Source organism: Penaeus japonicus, unplaced genomic scaffold, assembly GCF_977035675.1.
Source record: "Penaeus japonicus unplaced genomic scaffold, GWHDUDI00000001_assembly GWHDUDI00000026, whole genome shotgun sequence".
In the NCBI taxonomy this organism is placed as follows: Eukaryota; Metazoa; Arthropoda; class Malacostraca; order Decapoda; family Penaeidae; genus Penaeus; species Penaeus japonicus.
In genome coordinates, this window is record NW_028234428.1 from 26,559,792 (window position 1) to 26,574,791 (window position 15,000).

General features: G+C 39.1%; 1 protein-coding gene across 3 annotated transcripts in view; it reads left to right on the plus strand.

Annotated features, from left to right (window-relative positions):
• LOC122243810 (uncharacterized) overlaps window positions 1-15,000 on the plus strand; it is a 71,933-nt gene that overhangs the window by 32,787 nt on the left and 24,146 nt on the right. For 2 of the 3 annotated variants that reach the window (XM_086552210.1, XM_086552213.1), the window contains exons 2-5: window positions 9,408-9,601; window positions 10,170-10,283; window positions 11,417-11,479; window positions 12,896-14,219. In XM_086552210.1, coding sequence (XP_086408336.1) covers window positions 9,469-9,601; window positions 10,170-10,283; window positions 11,417-11,479; window positions 12,896-14,219 — 1,634 coding nt within the window. In that variant the 5' untranslated portion in view covers window positions 9,408-9,468. Of the gene's footprint in view, window positions 1-9,407; window positions 9,602-10,169; window positions 10,284-11,416; window positions 11,480-12,864; window positions 14,220-15,000 lie in introns of those variants that run through there. The other variant, XM_086552212.1, reaches the window with a different exon arrangement.

Below are 15,000 nucleotides of genomic sequence, written 5' to 3' on the forward strand. Positions count from 1 at the left end.
TTATTTTTTTCCCCCTGTTCAGATGTCAGGAATAATCTATTATTCAATTTCACCCTTTTCTCCTTAAGCGATTTTCCATTCCCCTCTGCCTCTTTCTCATTCAGTCTAAATAATGATGGCAATAATAATGATAACCACAAGAACAACAGAAAAAAATAATGATAATAACAATATGAACAGCGCCAATGATGATAATGATAGGAATGATAAAGTGGTAATAATTATAACAATAATTATAAAATTATAATCATAACAACCGCAACTGCAAAACGATAATAACAACCATGCCAATTACCACACCCATTATAACCATCGTCCAAATCAATTAGAAAATAATCATAACTTCACAATCATTATATTTATTCACTATCTTTTTATGCAAACGTCCAACTCTTGTTAACCTAAAGGCAAAGAGGGTGACGTGACACATTACACCGGTCCGCTTAGACAAAATTCACTCTAATTTACTGTCGATCCTGGCTTGTGAGCGAGGAAATTGCCAATTTTGGTGTGCTCTTTTTGATGACACGAGAATAAAGGTAATTTCTTTTGATGTTGGGGAATTTCAGTGGAATTTTTTACTTCATATATATGTATATGTATATATGTGTGTATATATATATATATATATATATATATATATATATATATATATATATATATATATGTGTGTGTGTGTGTGTGTGTGTGTGTGTGTGTGTGTGTGTGTATGGAGATAGATAGATAGATAGATATAAATATACATTTTTTTTTACTGGTGATGGGGATGGGGATGGTGGTAATGATGATGATGATAATGAAGATGAAGACAGTCACAGCAACAATAATCACTGATGAAGATTGTAATGATGATAAAAGAGATAATGATGATAATAATAACAACAATAATATGAAAAGGAGAAGACGGGAACCGAGGAAAAAAATACAAAAAAACAAAAGATGTGCAGAAAAAAGAATAAGTAAAGCAAAAAGAACAACAACAACAAAGAATCATAAAAAAAAAAAAAAAAATAGACGAATACACATACGAATAAAACCCAAAATCCCCAAGATCCAAAACGAATCGAAATTCAAACACGTCCAAATTGCCAATCAAGTTCATTAAGGCGACCGGACCGAAAAGGGCAAATGCGCCACTGCCTAACCTTGTATCCAGAGACTATCGCTTGACTGCATCAGTCGCTGTCGTTCGCTTATTATGAAAGCTCGTTTTGTCGTCTCCAACACGAGGTCGTTTTCTTGCTCCTTAAAAAAAAAAAAAGCCCTGGCGTTGGGCATTGTTATGAGTCTTTCGAGGGCTTTGTGAAAGGAATAGTGAGGTATGAAGTTTTTTTTTTTCTTAAAGGAGAGGAGGATAAGATTTTGTACCTTGTGCTTGATTCGTGTAAATATCATGATTGTGATTATGTATATACATAAATACATACATACACACACACACACATATATATATATATACACATTCTTCCAAGTGAGTGTCCAAAAAAATGTTGGGGTCCTTTCTCTCGAATTAGATCTTATCTGTCCCCGAAAGATGATTTCAGAACAAATATGTCAAAATGTATGTCTTGAAAATTCTTTTGTTAAGGCAATGCAGCACTTGCTCGGCGTTTTTTAGTCTATTTTTAAATATTTTTAGGTACATTTCCAAAGACGTCGGCATTCTTAAATTTCATTAGGTTTTAGACAAGGATTCTGCAGTCATTTCGATTTATATATGCCATTTTATTAACATCACTGCAATCGTTATATTCGTAGGTACACACAGGGATAGGTTTTCAGAAAAGGAATTCGGCTTAATCATATATCTACTTACGTGTCATACATGAAATGCGGATAATTCTATATCTAGGCAAGCAAGAGCGTCTTTGGACACGGCTGTAAGGACTGAAGGTTTTTTTTATTGCTGATTTTAATATTATTATTAATATTTTTGTTTTGTTTTTTTAGAAATGAAGCAGTTATTTTACAATAGACCACCACATTCCACCCACCCAAATCGCTCGTTCGCGTCTAACCTATCTGTAAATATTCTCGTTTTAACCGCCGCTACAACTCACATAAGGACACTATCATCAGCCGCAGCACCTTCGGAAACACCATCTTTTCAACCAACCTACAATAACTGGAGTACTGCCTCATATCCTACATATGTGGTCATATTTCCTATACACAAATAAGTATGCAGCACATTTCCCACACAAAATATGAGTACCCTATAAAGCACATATACCCTGTAGGGCAATCCTAACCTAACCTAACCTAACCTACTCTGCACATTTCCTACATAAAAATTTAGTACCCAGCACATTACCTACACCTGCTGTGTGTAGGAGATATGCTGTATCCCAATAGGAAATACGTCACGACTCTAAAAACTATAACATTTATAGGAGATATGTCCTGTAGGAAATGTAGTTACACCCAAGAATTCTTAGAGAAAAATCGAAAATTCTCCGAAACAGGACACCAATCACACGGATCTATGAGTTTACGTGCGTTTACACCAGTCAGGGGGATGGATTAGGCAAATCTGTTGTCTATTTGAGGAAGTGACGTTGACCAGGATGAGGGAATCAAAAGGCTTACACTTGACCTGATTAGAGACACCAGATCCCATGTTTTTTTTTTTTTTTTTTTTTTTTTTTTTTTTTTTTTTTAGATGATTCCCATTGAATGATTAAATTATTTGGTATTAGGTTGCCGATTAGCGTGTCTTGAATAGTGAGATCTTAAGCCAGTGATTTAAGGTCAATCGTTTCTCTGCAGCTTCTTTTCAAAATGGGGTCCGTATATTTTTTTCTTTTTTCATTTTGGAAAATTTCAACCCTTTGCACAAGTAGATACTGTCTTCATCAAATTGATTTGATGAAGTTAATATAGTCGTTTTATTTAGATTTGTTTATTTTGGCAGTTGGCTAAAATAACCGTTAGATAAAGCAGCTGGCGGGGTAGAGAGTGGGCGGGTGAGTGAGTGAGTGGGTGAGTGAGTAAGTGAATGAGTGAGTGAATGAGTGTGTGTGTGTGTGTGTGAGTGTGTGTGTGTGTGTGTGTGTGTGAGTGAGTGAGTGAGTGTGTGTGTGAGTGAGTGAGCGGGTGAGTGAATGAGTGAGTGAGTGAATGGATGGATGAATGTATAAGTGAGTGGTAAATGAATGAGAGAGAGTGTGAGTGAGTGAGTGAGTGAGTGAGAGAGAGAGAGACAGATAGATAGTTAGATAGAGAGAGAGATAGATAGAGAGAGAGAGGGAGGAAGAGGGAGAGGGAGAGAGAGGGAGAGAGAGAGAGAGTGAGTGAGTGAGTGGGTGAGTGAGTAAGTGAATGAGTGAGTGAGTGAGTAAGTGAATGAGTGAGTGAGTGAGTGGGTGAGTGAGTAAGTGAATGAGTGAGTGAGTGAGTGAGTGAGTGAATGAGTGAGTGAATGTATGGATGAATGTTTGAGTGAGTGGTAAATGAATGAGATAGAGAGAGAGAGAGAGAGAGAGAAAGAGAGAGAGAGAGAGAGAGAGAGAGAGAAAGTTTATTTATAAAAACGGAAAAAAATAGAAATATAATGTTCAAAGACCGAAAAAAACAGACAAACAAGACGACAGATAGACAGAAAGCGAGAGCGAGTGAGCGAGATATTGCGCTAATGAAAAAAAATTCTCGGAATATGAAAAAAAAAAAAAAAATCCTTAATTAGATGCAATTATCGTGCATCATCAATAATCAGCGATCACCTTTGACTCGCCTCTGGCCTTGTTATTAATTAAAAAAATTCCTTATGCTTACACGATTAACTTTGAAGGAGTCTCACTAAGCTTTTGATAATAACAACACTACTGATATTGACAATAACAATAGTGATAATAAATGTGCTGATGATATGGATTATTATGATGATACTGATAATTAATGATGATAATAAAGATGATGATAATCGTAACGATCAGAAAATGATGATAATGATTACATCAATGATAAAAATATGATGATAATGATTACATCAATGATAAAGATATGATGATAATGATTACATCAATGATAAAGATATGATGATAATGATTACATCAATGATAAAAATATGATGATAATGATTACATCAATGATAAAAATATGATGATAATGATTACATCAATGATAAAAAAAATTATGATAATGATAATATTGCTAATAACAAGATGATAATGATAATATTGATAATAACAAGATGATAATGATAATATTGATAATAACAAGATGATAATGATAATATTGATAATAACAAGATGATAATGATAATACTGATAATGCAATATGTTCTCATCTTCGTATTTTTTGACAGGTCATGCACAACTATTTTTGCATGAATTAGGCGTGTTCTTACCATCTAGTCCAACAGCTAATCATGCAAACTTCTACATAAACACAAACAAAAAACACAGACATTCTTATATGTAGTCTATAACTCACCAGGAAATTTATAACCTTATGAATACGTGCGTTATTTTTAATGATGATTATATAATTCATATATTGATTAGATTTTGAAAAATGGGCGTAATGCGGATAATGACTCTGATAATGATAATGATGATGAAGACGATAATTATGATAACTGATGACAGTGGCAGTCATGATAATAATTCTGCTACTTATAGATACGATAATATTATCAACGAACTTAATCATAATAAAAATAATAATAATACTAATCTCAATATTAAAATGATACCACCACCAACAATGACAAAACGCCTAATCAATATCCATACACTTGGCAGCATGACCATACCTGTAGTATTTCAAGATCACCTAAATGTTTACATAAATGTTTACATAAGAGGCGTATGGTCTGGCTGGCTGACGGTTGCTTGCAGGAGCTTAGGTGAGTGAGGTGAAGGGTGGAGTGGGTGGGTGGTGTGGGTGGGAGGGTGGGTAGGTGGGTGGGTGGTGTGGGTGGGAGGGTGGGTAGTGTGGATGGAGTGAGTGGGTGGATGGGTGGGTAGGTGGGTTGAGCGGAGTGGGTGGTGTGGATGGAGTGGGTGGGTGGGTGGAGTGGAGTGGAGTGGGAAGGTGGATTGAGTGGGTAGGTGGGTGGGTTGATTGAGTGGAGTGGGTGGGAGGGTGGGTGGAGTGGGTGGGTGGTTGGGTTGATTGAGTGGAGTCGGTGGGTGGTGTGGATGGGTGGATTGAGTGGGTGGTGTGGGTGGAGTGGAGTGGGTGGGTGGATGGAGTGGGTGGTGTGGGGTGTGAATGGAGTGGGTGGGTGGTGTGAATGGAGTGGGTGGGTGGTGTGAATGGAGTGGGTGGGTGGTGTGGATGGAGTGGGTGGGTGGTGTGGATGGAGTGGGTGGGTGGTGTGGATGGAGTGGGTGGGTAGTGTGGATGGAGTGTGTGGGTGGTGTGAATGGAGTGGGTGGGTGGTGTGGATGGAGTGGGTGGGTGGTGTGGATGGAGTGGGTGGGTGGTGTGGATGGAGTGGGTGGGTGGTGTGGATGGAGTGGGTGGGTGGTGTGGATGGAGTGGGTGGGTGGTGTGGATGGAGTGGGTGGGTGGTGTGGATGGAGTGGGTGGGTGGTGTGGATGGAGTGGGTGGGTGGTGTGGATGGAGTGGGTGGGTGGTGTGAATGGAGTGGGTGGGTGGTGTGGATGGAGTGTGTGGGTGGTGTGGATGGAGTGGGTGGGTGGTGTGGATGGAGTGGGTGGGTGGTGTGGATGGAGTGGGTGGGTGGTGTGGATGGAGTGGGTGGGTGGTGTGGATGGAGTGGGTGGGTGGTGTGAATGGAGTGGGTGGGTGGTGTGGATGGAGTGTGTGGATGGTATGGTGTGTGGGTGGAGTGGGGTGGGTGGTGGTGTGGATGGAGTGGTGGGTGGGTGGTGTGGATGGAGGGGGTGGGTGGTGTGGATGGAGGGGGTGGGGGGTGTGGATGGAGGGGGTGGGGGGTGGGGATGGAGGGTGTGGGTGGTGTGGATGGAGTGGGTGGGTGGTGTGGATGGAGTGGGTGGGTGGTGTGGATTGGGTGTGTGTGGGTGGTGTGTTGGATGGAGTGGGTGGGTGGTGGGAACGGAGTGGGTGGGTGTGTGGATGGAGTGGGTGTGGGTGGTGGTGTGTGGAGTGGGTGGGTGATGTGGATGGAGTGTGTGGGTGGTGTGAATGGAGTGGGTGGGTGGTGTGGATGGAGTGTGTGGGTGGTGTGGATGGAGTGGGTGGGTGGTGTGGATGGAGTGGGTGGGTGGTGTGGATGGAGTGTGTGGGTGGTGTGAATGGAGTGGGTGGGTGGTGTGGATGGAGTGGGTGGGTGGTGTGGATGGAGTGGGTGGGTGGTGTGAATGGAGTGGGTGGGTGGTGTGGATGGAGTGGGTGGGTAGTGTGGATGGAGTGTGTGGGTGGTGTGGATGGAGTGTGTGGATGGTGTGAATGGAGTGTGTGGGTGGTGTGGATGGATTGGGTGGGTAGTGTGGATGGAGTGTGTGGGTGGTGTGAATGGAGTGGGTGAGTAGATGGATGGATTGAGTGGAGTGGGTGGGTGTGTTGATTGAGTGGAGTGGGTGGTGTGGTGTGGGTGGATTGAGTGGAGTGAGTGGGTGGATGGTGTGGGTGGAATGAGCGCGCAGGCGAAGGTTGCAATGGGTGGGTGGGTGGGTGGCTGTGGGGTGTTGAGGTCTGTTTATTATCAACACTGGCACTATTATGCTTGTTTTTGTCACTTTTATTATTATCATTGCTGGTGTTGTTGTTAATGTTATCATTATCGTCATTAGTGTTGTTGCTTTTGTTTTTTAGTATAATTATCATTACCATTATTCTTAATTATTATTACTATTATATTTTTTATTATGATTATCATTATCATAATTATTATCATCATCATTATTATCGTTGTCATTATTATTGTCAATAATATCATTGTTATGACCATATCATCAGCATCATCATTATCATAATGATAAGAATAACAGTGATGATAATGACAATCATAATAATGATTATCATGAGACCATAGAATTGGAGAATTGTTGTGAATAAATAAATATTGTGACTGACTATGACTAATTGTTCAATACGTTCGCCATTTCATTATTCATCATTAAAAATATCTTCATTATTACCACTCGTTTTCATTATCATCATAGATATTGTTATTGCCTCTGCTGAAGAGGAATATTCTATTTTGTCAGTGTGCATGTATTGGTTGTTTCTTGGTTAGTAGTTTATTGGCTGATTGGTTGTGTCTTGGTTAGTAGTTTATTGGCTAATTGGTTGTTTCTTGGTTAGTAGTTTATTTTCTAATTGGTTGTTTCTTGGTAATAGTTTATTGGCTAATTGGTTGTTTCTTGGTAATAGTTTATTGGCTAATTGGTTGTTTCTTGGTTAGTAGTTTATTTTCTAATTGGTTGTTTCTTGGTAATAGTTTATTGGCTAATTGGTTGTTTCTTGGTAATAGTTTATTGGCTAATTGGTTGTTTCTTGGTTAGTAGTTTATTGGCTAATTGGTTGTTTCTTGGTTAGTAGTTTATTGGCTGATTGGTTGTTTCTTGGTTAGTAGTTTATTGGCTGATTGGTTGTTTCTTGGTTAGTAGTTTATTTTCTAATTGGTTGTTTCTTGGTTAGTAGTTTATTTTCTAATTGGTTGTTTCTTGGTTAGTAGTTTATTGGCTGATTGGTTGTTTCTTGGTTAGTAGTTAATTGGCTGATTGGTTGTTTCTTGGTTAGTAGTTAATTGGCTGATTGGTTGTTTCTTGGTTAGTAGTTAATTGGCTGATTGGTTGTTTCTTGGTTAGTAGTTAATTGGCTGATTGGTTGTTTCTTGGTTAGTAGTTTATTGGCTGATTGGTTGTTTCTTGGTTAGTAGTTTATTGGCTGATTGGTTGTTTCTTGGTTAGTAGTTTATTGGCTGATTGGTTGTTTCTTGGTTAGTAGTTTATTGGCTGATTGGTTGTTTCTTGGTTAGTGGTTTATTGGCAAATTAGATGTTTCTTGGTTAGTAGTTTATTGGCTGATTGGTTGTTTCTTGGTTAGTAGTTTATTGGCTGATTGGTTGTTTCTTGGTTAGTAGTTTATTGGCTGATTGGTTGTTTCTTGGTTAGTAGTTTATTGGCTGATTGGTTGTTTCTTGGTTAGTGGTTTATTGGCAAATTAGATGTTTCTTGGTTATATTTATTGGCTGATTGGTTGTTTCTTGGTTAGTAGTTTATTGGCTGATTGGTTGTTTCTTGGTTAGTAGTTTATTGGCTGATTGGTTGTTTCTTGGTTAGTAGTTTATTGGCTGATTGGTTGTTTCTTGGTTAGTGGTTTATTGGCTGATTGGTTGTTTCTTGGTTAGTAGTTTATTGGCTGATTGGTTGTTTCTTGGTTAGTGGTTTATTGGCAAATTAGATGTTTCTTGGTTAGTAGTTTATTGGCTGATTGGTTGTTTCTTGGTTTGTAGTTTATTGGCTGATTGGTTGTTTCTTGGTTAGTAGTTTATTGGCTGATTGGTTGTTTCTTGGTTAGTAGTTTATTAACTAATTGGTCATGTTAAAAATTCCTGTCGTGGGGTGATGCAAGTTTATAGTATGGTTGGTTTTAATTTTCGTTTTAACCTCTTAAAGTTATTATCACTATTCTACCTTTTTTATTGATTGTGATTACTATCTATTTATCTGTTTTTAGAGTCACGCCCGAATTCCCATTGCATTCTGATATATGACGGGTGATGTTATTATTATTGCTGTAGCTATCGCTATCTTTATCATTATTATTATCATTATAATTATCATTATCATCATCTTCATCTTCATTATCATTATCATCATCTTCACCTTCAATATCATTATCGCCATCATCATTATCATTATCGCCATCATCATTATCATCATTATCTTCGTCATCATCATTATCATCGTCATTGTTATTATTATTATTATTATCATCATCATCATCTTCATCGTCATTGTCATCATCAAAGATAGATAGATAGAGGATAGAGGGAGAGAGAGAGAGAAAGAGATAGAGAGAAAGAGAAAGAGAGAGGGAGAGAGGGAGAGGGAGAGAGAGAGAAAGAGAGAGAGGGAGAGAGAGAGAGAGAGAGAGAGAGAGAGAGAGGTGAAAGAGAGAGAGAGAGAGAGAGAGAGAGAGGGGGGGGGGGGGAAGAGAGAGAGAGAGAGAAGAGGGGGGGGGAAAGAGAGAGAGAGAGAGAGAGAGAGAGAGAGAGAGAGAGAGAGAGAGAGAGAGAGAGAGAGAGAGAGAGAGAGAGAGAGGAGGGGGGGGGTGAAAGAGAGAGAGAGAGAGAGAGAGAGAGAAAGAGAAAGAGAAAGAGAGAGAGAGAGGGAGAGAGAGGTGAGTCACAAATAGAGATCACCATAGATAAAACAAGACCAACACACCCCTAACCATTACTCCAAAACAAACACCTTCCCAAACCAACCACTCTCTACTTCGACTTTTCCACTGATCCTTCCAGAAAAAAAGGTGACTCCAGGACAGCCCACGCGAACGGTCCATCCTACAAGGACCTTCGAAGGATGGGTGGTGAGGATGGGTCAGGACCTCGAGGCTTCGCTATCCTAGGTGCCAATACAGTGAGGATCCTGCTAGGAACTCTCATAACCTTTATCACCGTAGTCCTAGTCAGCCTAATCGTGTTCTGGTACCAAGGTGAGTTCGTCATAACAGAAGGATTCCTCTCTGTTGTGATATTAGGTTTTTGTTATAGTTTGAATGAGTTATTTTTGGGTTCGGTTTGTAGAGTGAGACAGTTTGAGGCGTTGGTTTTGAGATTCGTTTTTGTTATATATTATATAGTATATTGTTTTCTATAATTTTTTTCTGTAATAATTCTTCAATAATTTCTATAGTCTGTCTGTCTGTCTCTCTCTCTCATTCTCCCTCCCTCCCTCTTCTTTCCTCTCCCACCCTCCCTCTCCTTTCCTCTCCCTCCCTTTCCCTCGCTCTTTCCCTCCCTCCCTCCCTCTCCCTCTCCTTTTCTCTCCCTCCCTCCCTACCTCCCTCCCTCTCCTTTCCTCTCCCTCCCTCCCACCCTCCTACCCTCCCCGTCTCCCTCCTTCCCTCCTCTCCCTCCCTCCCTCTCTCCCTCTCCTTTCCTCTCCCTCCCTCCCCCCCTCCTACCCCCCCCCTCTCCCTCCCTTGCCGTCTCCCTCTCCTTTCCTCTCCTTCGCCCTCTCCCTCCCTCCTACCTTACCTGCACACATGTACATACGACCAGGTTGTCCGAAAGGAGGATTTCGCTGCCGAGATGGAGCGTGTCTGCCCAGGAACATGTGGTGTGACAATGTGACTGATTGCCTTGACGGGGAAGACGAGAGCGCCGAAAATTGCTGTGAGTTTTTTGTTTATTTTGCGTGTTTTGTTTTATCTTTTTACTATGTTTTTTCCGTTACGTGTTTTTTTTTCTGGTTGTTAGTCAGTGTTTCTCTTTCTGTTTGTTTGTTTGATTGTTTGTTTGTCTTTCTCTTACTCACTTGCTCACTCTCTCTTTCTCTCTCATTTTCTCCCTTTCTCTGTCTCCCTCTCTCTCTCTCTCTCTCTCTGTCACTCTATCTCTCTCTGTTTATCTCTGTTTCTGTTCTTGTCTATCCCCCTCTCTCTCTCCCTCTCCCTATCTCCTTCCCTCCCCCCCTCTCTCTCTCTCTTTCTCTCTTTCTCTCAGTCTCTCTCTGTTTATCTCTGTATCTGTTCTTGTCTCTCATTTCTCTCCTTCTCTCTCTCTCTCTCTCTCTCTTTCTCTCTCTCTCTCTCTCAATCTCTCTGTCTCTCTCTCCCTCCCTCCCTCTCTCTCTCTCTTTCTCCCTCTCACCCCCCCTCTCTCTCACTCCCCCCTCCCCCCCTCTCTCGTTCACTAAAAAAAAAAAAAAAAAAATCCTTATTTTCTTTGTTTATGAACCGAAAGAGAGTTTATGTTTTGTTGTGTCGGTATTACAATGTTCTCTAAAACCGTATTGTATCTTATTTTGATGTCGTGTGCTTTAATGTTTATATTGCATTTTGATATCTGTTGTATTTCAATGCACTCCAGAGTTTTGTAATTTTCCTCTTTTTTTCCTGTTTTCGGTGTTGCTTCGTTTATGCATTGCATTGTATTTTCGTATTCTGATGTATATTGTTTTTATATTGTATTGTATTATTTAGTATCGTATTTACATATTATTGTATATTTGTATTATATTGTACTGTATATCCCACTTATTGTATATTGTATCTAATGTACGTTGCGTTGTATTGTATATCGTATCTGCATTGTATATCGTGCTTGCATTGTGCATTATATCTGTATAATATTGTATTGCATATCCCACTTTTATTCTAATGTATTGCATAGCCCATTTGCATTGCAGTGTGTTGTTTGTTACATCTGTGTTGTACTGTATATTACATAAGCTTAAAGCTACATAATGTATCAGTATTGTATTGTATTACACGTTCCATTAAATCGTATTTTCTTCCTTTTTTCAGTGTTACCGCCGTTACAGAGTCCTGAACTCACATTAGCGCTGTTCGATAGCATGCAGAAATGTGGTAAGTTAAATGCACGTTTTAATTCCTTTTCTTCTCATCTAACATAAATACTTATATGCTAGATTTATTTTCTTCAAATGAAAACGGTGAAATGATCTTTCCCTTTTATTTATTCTTTTATTTATTTAATTATTATTATTATTAGTAGTATAGTATTATTATTACTATTATTATTTTTACATTCGAACAGAATAGACAAGGCAATTGGTATTATATAAGAGCATTTATTTTCGTAGAGTGGGATATATCATGCAGTCCGTGTATGTTAAACATCATGAGAATTCGAAGATCACTTGCTTATATGTTAGTTTCATAAATAGGTTCCTATCCTTGTTATTAGTGTGTAAATAGTGTCAAAGTTTTATAAAAAAAAGCGCTGTGTTATTTTATTCCTCTACTGTTTCCCCTATGCTTTCTTCTTTATCTCTCTCATCCAATTTCGCATCTCTTCATAATTCTTGAAAATGTATAATGTAGTCAACAATTAGCAAGTCAACCTACTTAGTTCCCCAAATTAATGGAATTTGATTACTTTTAGTCACCGTTCGCAATTTGTTACATTTTCTATGACTCACCTCGAGTTTGGCCGAACTCCGTTTTCTGTTGATATCGCTAACCAATGAATGATTATTATTATTATTATCATTATTATTATTATCATTATTATTTATTTAATTGATGTGAGTACTGACATTATGAAACTAGTTTTGCAGAATATGAAGCGCTTGTTGAAAAAATATATATATTTATTTTGTAGAATTATGCTGATTATAATAATGATTATGATAAAAGTAAAGGTACTACTCATGATGAAAATGATGATAAAACTAATGGTGATATCATTATGTTATTGACAATGATATAAATAGTAACAATAATGGCAATAGTATGAGTAATAACAATGCTAACACACACACACACAAACACACACACACACACAAACAAACACACACACACAAACATACAAACAACACACACACACACACACACACACATATATATGTATATATATATATACATATATATATATTATGTATATATGTATATATATGTATATATATATATACTTATATATATGTCTAAATATATATATATATATATATATATATATATATATATATATATATATATATATATATATTATATATATATATATATATATATATATATATATATATCTATATATATGTGTATATATATACATTATATATATACTCACACACACATATATACACACACAGACACATATATATATATATATTAATATACATATATACACACACATACACATATATATTAATATACATATATACACATGTATAATGTATAATTGTGTAATTCTTACAATGCTTATATAGGTTAATCAATCTAACTTTGACCTCCAGAGCCACACTAGTATTGCTCGCTCTCCCCCAGACCTGTGCGTTTGCCCGCGCTGGAGCAGCCTGGCGAACTGTGAACCGCAGCCGAAGGACAACATGAGCATGAGCGAGTGCAACACAGGGAGCAATCTCCTGCCACGCACTTTTCCTCGTCCCTTCGTCAGGAACCCTCGAAGCGACCGCCCATTGAACGTCGGGGCCGCCCATACGAGCCCCCACGCCCCTGCTGTTAAGAAGGATGAACCCGAAGACTTTGCCGATAGAAAGGAATACAAATTCTCGGAAAGGAGAGTGGGTCGGTATTACCCAGGGCCCTCCAGCAGGTCCCGTCGCAGGAGTGCTCACGGAAACGCATGGAAGTTCGATCGGCGGTGGCTGATGCGTTTCGAATCTTTGCGTTCGCTTAATGACGTGGCGCCTGGGAACAGTGGCAGGAAAGAGTATGGTAAAATTATTGGCAAAACCACACGAAGGAATTTGAATGTTCGTGCAGTGAGCAAAATCCATGACCGGTTGAGGAGAGCCAGGAAATCTCCGGCTCAAGAGACAACCAGCGCTGACAAACCCATTTTAGATTCAACTGCATGCAACACCCCCTTCGTAGACAGAGCTTTTTGTGATGATATTATTCAGAAGGAATCTAGCGAAAGACACTATTTTCATGATGCAGGACCTCCTGGAAGTCTGGGTATTCCTCGTATCTTGCCAACACACACAGGCATGTCAACCAACTTAAACAAAGCAACCTATAAAAATATAGCAAATAAACCACCTCAAGTTTTGGACAAAGCCACGCCGAACAATATCCACACGTTAACAATACCCGCATTAAGTTCTACTAGCATGAAAAGAATGGGCAGAATTCAGAAAGACGCCAAGATCGAAGCATCTGAGGAACAAAGCAAGAAAGAAAGTGCAAAGAACGAGACCGGACCAGCGGAAAAGTCGACCCATAACAGCTTGAGATCTGACCTGAGGGGCGGCCCTTGCAAACCGAGGTCAAGAGAAAGGCGTTACCTCAGCTCGGGCGTGCCCCAGATAGGCCAGGGGCTCGGGGGCGTGCAGAGCAGCCGGAATTCCTTCCCCAAAAGACGCCTCGAGGATGGACGCTACAGCGTGGTGCCTCATCTTCGGACTCCAGGCACAGGGGCACCGCTCCAGAAGGACCTGGAAGGCCAGGTGATCCTGAACATGAGGAGAGTCGAGGACCAGAACGAGACCAGGAGTGCATACGACGTGGGGGAAGCGATGGACCCGGAGGTCAACGACTGCTTCTGCGAGTACAGGTCCCACGTGAAGTGCCTTGGGGAAGGAATCACCAAAATCCCGAGTCGAATCGTGGGAAACGTCACTTGGTTGTGAGTTGGAATTCCTTTTCTGTTGCTTGTTACTTTTCGTTCTTCCACTTTTTTCTTTCTCTATTTCTTTTTCTTCCACTTTTTTCTTTCTTTATTTATTTTTCTTCTTCTTCCTTTTCTCCTCTACCTTATGTATTCACATTAAATACAAAAGAAAAGAAAAGAAAAAAAACGTTAAAGGGTTATCACCTCTTACAATAAATTGCAAAGTTATGTTCCTAAAGAATCTGATATAAAAGCTAGCCAACATAAAACACACGTTGCGGAAAAAAACACAAATATCACACCATATCACTCAGTCAACCCCCCCCCCAAAAAAAAAAAAAAAAATCATTCTACATCAATCTTGCGAACACGCATCAATATTTACAAAAAATTAAAACCCATTTCTAATTGTATCACGAAATCTACTCATAAAAACAAAAATCTGAATGACCACTTTGCCTTTCGCTTCCTTCCGAAACTTTACCTCTGTTTTGTGATTGAGAATCCGCCATTTTTGCATGAATGGGACAAGAAACTGAAATATGAGAATCAATGTTGATCAGTTCATTGGGTCAACGGAATATTGGATAATTTTACTTTGTAGTATAGACGGGAATAAGCGATTTGGATAGCCTTCTCTTAAATTTTCATGTTTATTGATGTCCTTGTATTTTTTATCATAAGATATACTGTGTTTCGATCTAGTTTCAACTAATTACAATTAGATATGAAATATATAATATAATTCTATCTTATTGCAATTATACACGTAATTTACTATTGATATTATTGTAGT